The 12226-nt window shown below is 41.3% G+C and overlaps 1 protein-coding gene across 1 annotated transcript in view; it reads right to left on the reverse strand.

The window, feature by feature from the left end:
- The window catches only part of Ccbe1 (collagen and calcium binding EGF domains 1), a 244145-nt gene that overhangs the window by 33002 nt on the left and 198917 nt on the right, over nucleotides 1–12226 (reverse strand). Inside the window, exon 3 of the mRNA XM_059246230.1 lies at nucleotides 5591–5643. Within this exon, the coding sequence (XP_059102213.1) occupies nucleotides 5591–5643 (53 nt within the window). The remainder of the gene's footprint in view (nucleotides 1–5590; nucleotides 5644–12226) is intronic.

Below are 12226 nucleotides of genomic sequence, written 5' to 3' on the forward strand. Positions count from 1 at the left end.
AGACTCATGTCGTTTCCACTTTGTAGGCTTTTGAATGGAGCAAAGGTAATGATTTATGCAGTCCTCTGTTTCTGATGCTTGTTTTCCAGAGCCTGCCCACTTTCGGTCATGCAGCTTCTATCTTTAAATTGTATCTGCTTTCTCTGTCTCGGTTCTGTTTCTCTTGGCATTACTCTAATTCAGACTCCGAGACTCTTGTGTAAACAGCACCGTCACCAAGATTCTCCACCTTCAAATCCACTGTATAGAATGCTGCCAGGCCCTCCTTGCACAGGTGAGCTCTGTGTGGCGCAGTCCTTGCTCAACTAACCCAGGCTTCCCATATATGCAAAGAATCCCTAATCTGAAAACTTCAAACATTCGGACTCCCACGATGTTTTTGGATTTTGAAGTCTTTCAGATTTCTAGATTAGAGATGCTCAGAACAGTAAGGTCTGGGCAAATATTTCCCAATCCCCAAACTCTGACACACCAAGTATTTCTGGCCCTGAGCAGTTTAGACAAGAAGTATTCAGCCTGCCCTCACCAGCTTTAAACCATTGCTTGGTCTTGCATTTGTGGTCTGGCATTATAGCCCTTGAGACTTTTCCAAACTTCCACAGTCGTTTATGAGTCCTAAGACTTCCAAAGCCTCAACTCTCTTTCTTTGTCCTGTGTCGTAGTCACACCTCTTACCTCCACACAAGTTTTCACCTCCAGTAAAGCCCAGCCAGCTCCTCCACCTTTATCCTCAGTGCTCTGCAACTGAAAGCCTAGAGCAGTGGTCCTCAACCTTCGGTGTCAGACGACCCTTTCACAGGGTCACCTAAGACCATCGGAAATAACAGACACTTACCTTACGATTCCTAACAGTAGCAGAATGACAGTTAGGAAGGAGCAATAAAATAATTTTGTGGTTGGGGGTCACCACGACATGAGGAACTGTATTAAAGGGTCACAGTACTAGGAAGGTTGAGAATCACTGTTCTAGACAGTTTTCGAGCGACACTGTCAAGGCCAAGTCTTTCTTGACCCCCAACACGGTCTAGTTTGTCTCATCAGAACCCACAAGGCTCTTCTCTGTCACTCACATGTTCTTCCATTTTTATTGAGCAACGGTTTTCCTCACCTGCCCAACTTGAACATTCTCTGTATGATCCTCGGGGTTTAGTTGTTTAAACACAGAGTCTTGCTATGTAGCCCAAGCTGGCCATAGTCTGGGGTGAATTTCTGTCCCAGCCTCTCCGGTGCTGGGATTACAAGCATGAGCCACTACGCCCAGCTTGACCTCAGGGTCTTGACATTCCTATCTCCTCTCTTGTCAAATACTAGTAACAAAACTACTGATACTCACACCACAGTATTTTCATAGTAAGCTTAAACTCTACATGAGCGACAGTGTCTAGGAAAAGTGACAGTGACTGGGAAAAGCTCTCCCTACTTGTCTGGCCCCTTGTTTCTAGTTATTACTACTGTTTGCCTACCTGTCAGGGGATGATTCCCCTGGGATTAACAGTATGGTGCCTTCCCCAGATGATGCGCATCCCACACCTGCTGAGCCAGAATGAACACAACCAAACATCCCCTTATCTCACTTATAATAGGAGTCAGAAAGCATTTTCTGGAAAGGACCAGACCTTACCTTGGGTGTGCAGTCCTCTATTTCGACCACTCAACCTTACCGTGACCATGTAAAGAGGCCACAGGAAGTACTTAAGAGGATGGCTCTGTGTGAGCTTCAACAGAACTTCATTCCAGAGTTAGGTGGCCAGGTGGACCCACAGGCTATAGAGTATGAATGGGAGGCAGCAACACCTGTATTTTCCATCATCTGCAGGTTTACTTAGAAATTCTAATCTCTTTTTGCTGTCTGTGGTCTGGAAGTCAGCTCAGCGGGGCCACAGTCCCCGAATATTTGGTGTGGTGAAAGATCCCTCAGGAGGATGTATGCATTGTGAGTCAGTGTCCAATAGACAGCGAGCTGGCAGTGTTCTCCCTTCACGAAAGGAAGTCAGTCTTTTTCTACTAAGCCTTCCCGAGTTGAATGAGGCTGACCTGCACCACGAATATAATCTGCTTTGTTGAAATTTGAGGGACCTCGAGGTGAATCTCAGCCTTGCAACGCACAGGAGCTGTTGCACCCACACCACATTCTGCCGCATTTACTGTGCATCTCCCTGTCCACCCAACCTGCACATTCTCTCCGTGCTCTTAGGGCCGCTGCTTCTGTGGCCTCACGCTCTGCCAGCCTAGCTGCCTCAGCTCCAAATGGAGCATGCTCCCTCTAGGAAAGAGAGGAGTGATTCCACCTAGCTCTTGCCAGGGCACTGGCTTCCTCATGCCTGTGTCCCGAGCCAAAGAAAGAAGTCACTGTGGCCAGAGACAACTGGTTCTAAACACTAAGTGGAAATGGTTTTGTTAGTCTGCAGAAGCTAAGCCAGTGTGTATGGAATATAAGGGGCCCTTGGTTATGTCTTAGGGTTATGAATACTATGACCTAAGACTAAAGCCAACAGAAAACTACACCAGTTTAGGTAGGATCAGTATTTTAGATGCATTAGGAATGAGGATAGGGATCACCTGATCATGTAATAGAACTATGAGTAGGGGAGAGGAGGCATTTATTAGGGTAAAGCAATAGGAATGAATGATGGAGAAAGGCAGTTATGAAGAGCAGAGATGACCATGGGGGCCAGTAATGGAAATGAGGCCTATGGTTGTCCTGAATATTCATTTCTTCTCTCGTGAATATCCATAAGTATCTATACGCAGCTCTCTTTACTCCCTTTCATATTGTGGGTCATAAGATGTGTTAACTTCATATTAAAGCATTTAAGCACTGTTAATTTTAACACTGTAGTGTTTAAATTATAGAATATCAAGGAGAAATTTTATCATTCCTTTGCAGCTTCCTCAGGGAAATGGCTAGGCTGTTTTTACACAGCATCATGGTATCACGTATCGTGGCCTGGTTCCTTGAAAATCCGATATCCAAAAACCCAGTCAAATATTTATTCTAAGATGTTTCTGTGTTGGTTGTTTTGTTTTTGGGACAGGGTCTTACACTGTAGCCCAGAAATTCACTCTGTAGGTCAGGTGCCTTGAGGCAATCCTCCTGCCCCAAACTCCCAACTGCTGGGTTTATAGGTGTGACCTCCATGTCCAGCTCATTTTTTTGTGTCTGTTAAGGATGAAATTAACATTTAAACTAATCAGCTTTGAGTGAAGCAGGTTATCCTCCATAGTGAAGGTCAGCCTTGCCCAGAGTTTGGAAGGCTGGCCAATCTGATTGAAGAGGGATGCTGCCAGTAACTCGCCTTTGGATTTGAACCATCCCATGAACCTGGTGGCTCTCACTAGACATTGGGGCTTGCATCTCTACATTCTCATGAGCCAGTCTGAAAGGACACAACTTAGTTACAATCAGTTTCTGTATTGTGGTGTGTCTGTACACACATGTCACACTGATCAGCTCTGTGAAATCTTTTCTGAAGTCCTGTATGTGTACTTTGTATTCCTTATCCACTCTCCATCCTGCTTTGAGTCACAGTCTCTCTCTGTAGTCTAGACTGGCTTTGAACTCAGTGTTACAGCCCAGGTTTTCCGGGAACTCTTTTTAAAGCAGAAGACTCAATTTTATTTGTTTTCTAATTATGTATCTGCCTATGTGCCTGTATGGGGAATGTGCATATGAGTTTGGGTGCCCACAGGGGCCAAAAAAGTGATATTAGGTTCCCTGGGGCTGGCATTACAGGTGGTTATGAGCTGTTTGATGTGGCCACTAGGAACAAAACCCCAATTCCCTGAAGAAACAGTCCACATTTTTAACCTCTGAGCCATCTCTCCAGCCCCTTGACCTTAAACCCTTGATCCTCCTGCCTGTCTCCCAAGTGCTGGGATAACAGGCTATTCCATCAGCCCTGGCCTTACTTTTCATTCTTGAGGGATAGAAACCTCTTTGCTAAAGATATCATTAATAACGAATACAACCACCGTTCCATTCCCTTAGATCAAAACAAATAAACATTAAACACGATTCTGGTGGAAAACAACAGAGCAAAGAGTTCTAGACAACAATGTTTGGGCCTGCTTTCCTGGCAATATGCTGTTCTTTGTGCTACTACTCATAGCTGCTGCTGTCTTTAAGCTGAGGGAGACTAGATTTTGGCCAAGGCATTTGAGACTTTAATACCTAGCATTTAGAGAAAGGGCACCTATATAGTGTCCATACGGTTTTGATTAGGTTGAACAAAATCTTTACTTAGGATCTTAAGTTTATAAGGCCTAAATCTAATTTTCTTTGCTATTTGCCAAGCTGTGATGTAAATGATACAGTTGGTAACTGAGAAGATCAGAGGTGTGATGGGACTCTTCTAACTTACATGATTTTTCCCCCAGCTTGGGTCTCACCCACAGAATCAACCAGCACAGAGCTCCTCAGTTCAGAGAGACCCAAGGGCATGTGGAAAACCATGTGTGAATCTATCTCCTATGAGCCTATGGTTCCCATGGTTACACCTGTGGTTTAGTGATTTCTTTCATCTTTTGTAGAAGACAGCAGTAAACAGGAGGGAGTCATCTAATTCAAGACAATGGAGTCATTTTGCTCCGTAAGATAATGCAACAGAATTAGCTTGTCTGGGATCCTAGGCCTCTAGAGAGACACAGCTTCTAGGGCACCAGTGAAGAGAGCTATTTTGTACACCCCATTTCCTGTCCCTAACCCAGCCCAAGCAAACTAACCCATTGCTCTTCAGACAATCTTCCATGACAACACCTTGCTTGGAATATTTTGCAGCATTCCTCTCCTACCTAAGCCCTGGGCAGCCTTCTTGATGATGACCTGGCTCAAGTCCTTTCCTGAACCTGCCTCTGTCTACTGATGCTTTGTGTTGTGTCCCCTGTGAATATCTCTGCACTAAACGTCTGCTGTGCCTATGGAAGTTATCAATAACTACAGCAGTAGTCACTATTCACCAAGGACTGTAGGACTCAGTAATAAGTAATACAAGAATCAGCCCCTGGCTCAAGTACTTTATATATGGCAAAATTCTTTAAACATGTGTATGACTTGGGACCAAAATCTCCCTGTAAAAACAAAGGCTTAAAATGTAATTTGCCCAAGATCCTATTAATAGCACATTAAAACATAATCAAAATCTGTTCATCTTGTTCAATGTGATCTACCAGCTGTCTCTTTATTCTGAGTCATGTGCCCAGAGGATCAGTCCATGCTTGAAACCTTTCTAATTTTAGGACTGGGCTGTGTATTTGGTTAGCATTGCTAGAGTCCTCTAAAGAGGCTTGAAGCTTCATATTGGAGAGCAGGTAGAGAGTACAGGAAGAGGATCATGTTACAACTAGTGCATGTGATGCCAGAGAAGGGATTACAGTTTGCTAAGCATGGACGCAAACTCTAAGCATGTTGGCGGTTCACACAGAGCACACCACATAGAATCCAATTGTTGAAAAAGAGAATTATGATTATATCCATAACTAGTCATACATAATGTATTTATAGCTAACACCCACTCCATGTGCATCCAAACTTTGTAGACCCTAGTGATGAGTCATGAAAAGGGGAGATGAAATCATCTATTAAATTACATACCTTCTGGAATACACTGTCCAAGAACAAATTTATATCCTTTGCAGCATTTTTTCCTAAGAGACAAACAAAAAAGCATCTTAGATGTAATATTGGGTGGAAAAATAAGGTTATTTATAGTTACTGGTATTATATAACATAATGTGTCCAAAAAAACTTCAGATATAAAGTAGATGTGGAGTGTTTTTAATACAATCTGAGGTTAAAAAGAAAAATATTAAAATCAGATGACCATATATCTTCCAAATACCAGGATCTGCCACATAATATATGAAACCAACCCTTACTTCTTATGAAGTAGATTAATTGCCCCTGGAAAACCATACAGTTTTAGTGTATAAATGAAGGACCACAGGCAGGAGTAAATGAAGTCCTGAGCTACCACCTACATCTACTACTTTACAACTGATCAAGTAAGTTGGCTGCTCCAGGAAAGCATCTACATTCTAAGCAAGTATAGATGCAATGTTGCTAGAAGATGCTTGTACAAATGTGATCCCCTCTGAATGGAGTATCAAGGACTCAACTCCCAGATGTCAGAACAATCTGACTTCAAAGTAGCTCCTTATCTATGGTTCAAAGACATAAAGGAAAATATACTTGTAACCAATTAAAAAATTAAAAATTTCAGCAAAGAAACAGAAACTCTTATGATAGGAAATTCTAAGACTAGCCAGATGGCTCAGTGGGTTAAAGTGTCTGGCATGCAGCCTGATAATCTGAGTTCAGTCCCTGAATCCCACTGTAGAAGGAGAGAACTGACTTCTGAAAGGTGTCCTTTGACATCTACATGTGTGGCACCCTCCCCCTTTCCCTTCTCAAATAATAATAATAAACAAAAGAAAAATTATAAAAATGGAAATTCTAAAACTATAAAACCTATCTAAACATTGAAAAAGAAACCCGCAAAACCCCAAACAAGTTCTGCCGTATGTATTTAACAGAAAAACGGAGAGATGATGTAGGAAAGAACACTGAATTAATTAACTGGGCATGATGGTGCACATTCATAACTCTAGGACTTGGGAGGCTGAGGCAGTTGGATCCTAAGTTCAAGGCCAACTTGGGATACAAAGTGAGATACTATCTTTAAAAAAAATGGTGAATTAGTAAACATATAAACAGTAATTATCCAATCTGTAGAAGAAAGACAAATATTTGAACAGTGAATGAAGATTCAGATTTAGGGACATGTGGCCAGTATCAGAGGTCTATCGTACTACCAAAGGGGAAGTAGTGAAATGAAGTAGAGTAGGCTTGAAAGAATTGTTGAAAATCCCCAAATTTAGTGAAACAAGTTTACTGATTAAAGAAGTGTATCAAGCACCATATAAGCTAAGAACACACACACACACACACACACACACACACACACACACACACACACTACACAGATTTAAAGGCCACAGTTTTTTAACTAAAAAAGTAAGCTATGAGTAATCCAGAAGACAGTTGTATAGCATCTTTTAAGAGCTGCAAAAACATTCCTGTCAACCAAGAGTTCTAAATCCAGTGAAAATCTCCTTCAAGAATGAAGAACTGAAGATATTTCTGATAAAACAAAGAATTAGACACCAGCTGTGCTGCTCTGTAAGACATACCATGAGCCCTTCAGGCTCATGAGGAGTCCTATCAGATGGAAACTTAAACCCACAGGAAGGGATCATAAATGATAACTATCTACACTCACATAAGAGGCTTTTAGTCTTAATTTCTACAAAGCAAAAATAGTCACATTGTCTTACAAGGCTTAGGATGCATTTGGATGCAGTTACTATGGTAATTAGGGGAATGGAAGTTCAGTAAATGGGTCTACATGATTACTGAGTTCCTCACTTTCCATGAAAGAGCAAATACAGCCATCGCTAGGGGAGATCAGCATGCTCTCTGCCTCTCTGTCTCCAGCTTCCATCATCCCCCTTTTGCATTAGTTACCATTTTCATCGCTGTGACCCAGTATCTGAGAGGACTACCTTAGAGGAGTAAAGCTTTATTTGTTCATGGGTCCAGTCCACAGTGGCACAGAAGACATGACTGTGGCAGGGCAACATGAAGTTGTCACATTTTTGGCTACAGACATGTAGCCTGAGTCAGGACCCAAAGCAAAGCTGGACTATAACTTGAAGGTATGTCTCCACTGACTTCTATCAGCTAGGTCTCACCTCTTAAAGGCTCCACTGCCTACCCAGATACCATGAGCCTGAGGGAAACATTTCACATTCAAACAATAATGCCTTCCTTTCCCTCCTGGGGTCCACATAAGCTTTTACCTTTTGCAGCATCCTACACCGAGGCAAAGGTTAAATCAACATTCAATGACTCTGTCAATCTCAAGATTATATCATGATACTTCCAGTTTACTATAAAAGCTAAACTACAATTTTAAAAGTCGATTTCTTTTTTAATGCTAAAAGAAATTAAGACTTAAGGTTATTCTGTTTGCAGTGTTATGCTGTGTTTCAGCACATTTTCTATATGTGTAAGTTAAATACATCCATCAGCTAGGGATTGCACCTTATTAGGCCATAGAAATAGGCCACTTGATGATGAGGTAGATGAAGAAGCACAAACTACTGAGTGGAAAAAGTAGGCATTATTTGGAGAGGAGGCATGTTTAACATGCACAAAGCCCAGAATTTGAAACCCCCAAACCACACACACACACAAAAACCTAGGTGAGTGTTGTCTGTCTATAATATCAGCACTCAGGAGGTGGAGGCAAGGGAATCAAAAGTTCAAGTAACCTTTGCTACATAGTGAGTTCCAAGTGAGGCTGAACTACACAAGACCCTGTCTCAAAGGGAGAAAGAAAAGAAAAGAAAAACAACAGGCACATCTGAGTCCAGAAACCATCAACGAGGTTAGAGAAGGCCTCTGTCTAAAAAGAATTTTACAGGTTTAAATTTATTCTTCCTTAATGATAAAAGTCCTGGAGAGACTAGGGATACAAGGGACATACATAATAAAGGTGAATTACAGCAAGCCCAAAGCCAACATCAACTTAAATGGAGAGAAACTCAAAGCAATTCATCTAAAATCAGGAACAAGACAAGGTTGCCCACTTTCTTCATACCTATTCAATATAGAATTTGAAGTCCTAGCTAGAACAATAAGACAACCAAAGGAGATCAAGAGGATACAGATGGGAAAGGAAGAAGTCAAATTATCTTTATTTACAGATAATAAGATAGTATACATAAGTGACCCTAAAAATTCCACCAGGAAACTCCTACAGCTGATAACATAGAACATTCCACCCTAAACTCCTACAGCTAATAAACACTTTCAGCAAAGTAGCCGGATACATATTTAACACATAAAAATTGGTAGTCTTCCTATATACAAATTAGAGACTGAGAAAGAAATTAGGGATACAACACCTTTCACAATAGCCTCGAATAAAAAAAAATATCTTAGGGTAACTCTAATCAAGCAAGTAGAAGATTTGTATGGTAAAAACTTTAAAGACACTGAAGAGAGAAAATGAAGAAGATATCAGAAGATAGAAAGATCTCCCATGCTCATGGATCAGAAGGATCAATATAGTAAAATGGCCATCCTACCAAAAGCAATCTACAGATCCAATGAATTCCCCATCCAAATTCCAACACAATTCTTCATAGAACTTGGAAGGACTATTTTCAGCTTTATATGGAAACATAAAAAAATACAGGATAGTTAAAATATTCCTGAATGATAAAAGAACTGCTGGAGGTATCATTATCATGGCTATCAAATTATACTGCAGAGCAATAATACTAAAAACAGCATGGTATTGGCACAAAAACAGACATGTTGATCAATGGAATAGAATTGTAGACCCATACATAAGTCTATACACCCATGGATACCTGATCTTTGATAAAGAAGTCAGAAATACACACTGAAAAAAAAGTCATTATATTCAACAAATGGTGCTGGTCAAGCGGGATGGCTGCATATAGAAGAATGCACATGGGTCCATATTTGTCACCTTGCACAAAACTCTATTCCAAATGAATCAAAGACTGCAACACAAAAACAGATACACTGACCTGACAGAAGACAAATTATGAAATAGTCTTGAATTCATTGGAAAATACTTTTTGAACGGAACAGGATTAGCACAGGAACTGAGAACAACAACTAATAAATGAGACCTCATGAAACTGAAAAGTTTCTGTATGGCAAGGGACACCATTATTAGGACAAAGGAAGCTACAGAATGGGAAAAGATTTTTTTTTTTTAATCAACTACACAAAGGGTGGGGACAAATACAGAGACCCACAGACCGTGTGCAGCGAGTGAGAGACCTTGGAACATTCAACTCTAAATGGGCTGTCTCCATCAAATCCCTCCCCTCAGGCCTCATCCCCAGTGAAAGAGGAGGTGGAAAGAATCCAAGAGCCAGAGGGATGGAGGGCAGCAAGGAATCAAGGCTTTCTAGACACAACAGTGTTCAGTGGACATATGAACTCACAGACACTGAGGCACCATGCATGGGTCTGCACCAGATGGGGTCCTAGAGCTGAAAAGAGAAGTGGACACTTGCCCACACCCTAAACTCAAAAGTTTGCAATCCACTTGCAAATTAAAAATTAGTTTTCTCAACAGAATCTCTCTGGGGAAACCAACCACTCTTAAGGGTAGACTGTTCTATGTCTAGTAATAGATGGCTGACAGAAAATAAACTCCATGGCATCTTTGGAGGTTCTTTGTCTAATAATGTTGTCAGCCCCCAATCGCCCACCCCTCCCCCACCTTTTTAAACCTTACAGCTTATTTGTGTATGTGTTATGGCTTCTGGTTTGGGGTTTTCATGGGATTCCTGTGTGTGTGAACATATGTGTCTATATGTGCTTCTTGTGCTTTTTCTTTGTCTCTTTTTCTTGTTTAGATGTTTAGTCCTATTCCAACTTGTTTGGTTTTGATTTATTTTATTATGATTTCTTAGATGCCTATTTGTTTTCTAAGGAGAGACAGAGAGGGGGTGGATGCAGATGAGAGGGGAGATAGGGAGGAAATGGGAGGAGGGAGGGGAAATCATTACAAGGATATATTGTATGAAAAAAATCTATTTTCAATAAAATAAAAATAAAGATAATTTGTACCGTCTATAATATTGGTCAAATCAACTCACATGATTTGTCTGACTAATGAATTACTGTTTATGGAAGAAACTTTAGTAATCTCTTCTAAAAACATAAGGTTTACAAAGTGTTATTAGGTGTGTACTCTCTAAATCTTTGTAAAACTTCTTAAAAGTCATACAAAGTCATATTTGCAAGAGAATCTGAAGTTGTGTTGGGTATGGCATCTCATTTTATCTCCTCCTGAGGTGTCTCTCACAGGGAGGCCAGCTGTGGAAGCTATCTGGCTTCAGAAGCACAAAAGGTAGCTATGAAAATCAATGAGCTAGAGATTAAGAGCACTACTGTTCTTCCAGAAGACCTGGGCTTGATTCCCAGCGTCCACATAGCAACTTACACCCACTCCAGTTTCAGGGGATCTAACGCTCTTTTCTGGCCTCCAAAGGCACCAGGCACTCAGGTAATACACAGGGAAGGATGTAGGCAACACACACACACACACACACACACACACACACACACACACACACAAACAAATGGTGTCAGGATGTTCTTGAAACAGAGTTGAGCAAAAAGATAAATGTTCACTCTCCCCACCCACTTTCCCCTCTGCCTGTCTTGTCTCCCCCCAAATGGATAAACTTGTTCTATTATTTCTTCTTCTTCATATTTTATTAAAAGGAGACTCACTACCCACCCACCCAGCCAACAACTTTTATCATTGACTAGCATTGCATGTGGCACCCCTGTCAGAACCATGCATTGAGAGCTTGGCACTGTAAGTAGGCATTTCTTTTTTCCATGGGGAGGTCATGTGACTATGCCCTTTTTTTTGTGGGAGGGGCCCTGAGAAGGGTTGAATCCCTTTCCTGACACAACACTAATACATAGGCTTGTGATAGCCCTCTCCCCACTATCCAATAGTTCCACCAGGGTTAACAGACTACCCCCAGGTTCAAGCAGCCTGAAGATCATTGACACAGGACTGCTTGAGGACCACCGACTCAAGTGGTAACCCTTGTCACAATGTAGTCGAGGTTATATGAGAGGGGCTTACATCGATTCTTTCATTAAGGGAAGGGGGGCTTCATACAAACAGCCAATGACGACTGTGCCAGAACGTTCTGCAGTGACAGTTTACAGTATCGCTATGAATGACATAGTGAGACATAATTTCCCAACATCTCCAACTAAAATATCTCACTCCGAGGGAAGCCCATGTGGAACACATTAATGGTGATGACTTGAGGATCCACCTTGACGTTTCTATGGAACTGAAACTCAACCTAGCTTTCCACAGTTTAAAAAACAGTCCAAGCTGCCTGCAACCCAAAAGAATGCCTAATTTATAGAGCAGTCCATTAAAACTTTATGGTTATTACCTACTGAGATACTCGTAGTTGCTCTTTAGACAGCCGTGAGAAGAAGAGCAGAACTCTCGTTGTTTTGACACTGAAGTGATCCATGAGAAGGGTGGGTGGGGTGGGAAAACATATGTTTTTGATACTCAGGTCTAACAGCATCTGAGCATGAGGTTTTCTTCTTCTTCCTCTTCTTCTTCTTCTTCTT

The sequence above is a fragment of the Peromyscus eremicus genome, chromosome 19 (genome assembly GCF_949786415.1).
Source record: "Peromyscus eremicus chromosome 19, PerEre_H2_v1, whole genome shotgun sequence".
NCBI lineage: Eukaryota > Metazoa > Chordata > Mammalia > Rodentia > Cricetidae > Peromyscus > Peromyscus eremicus.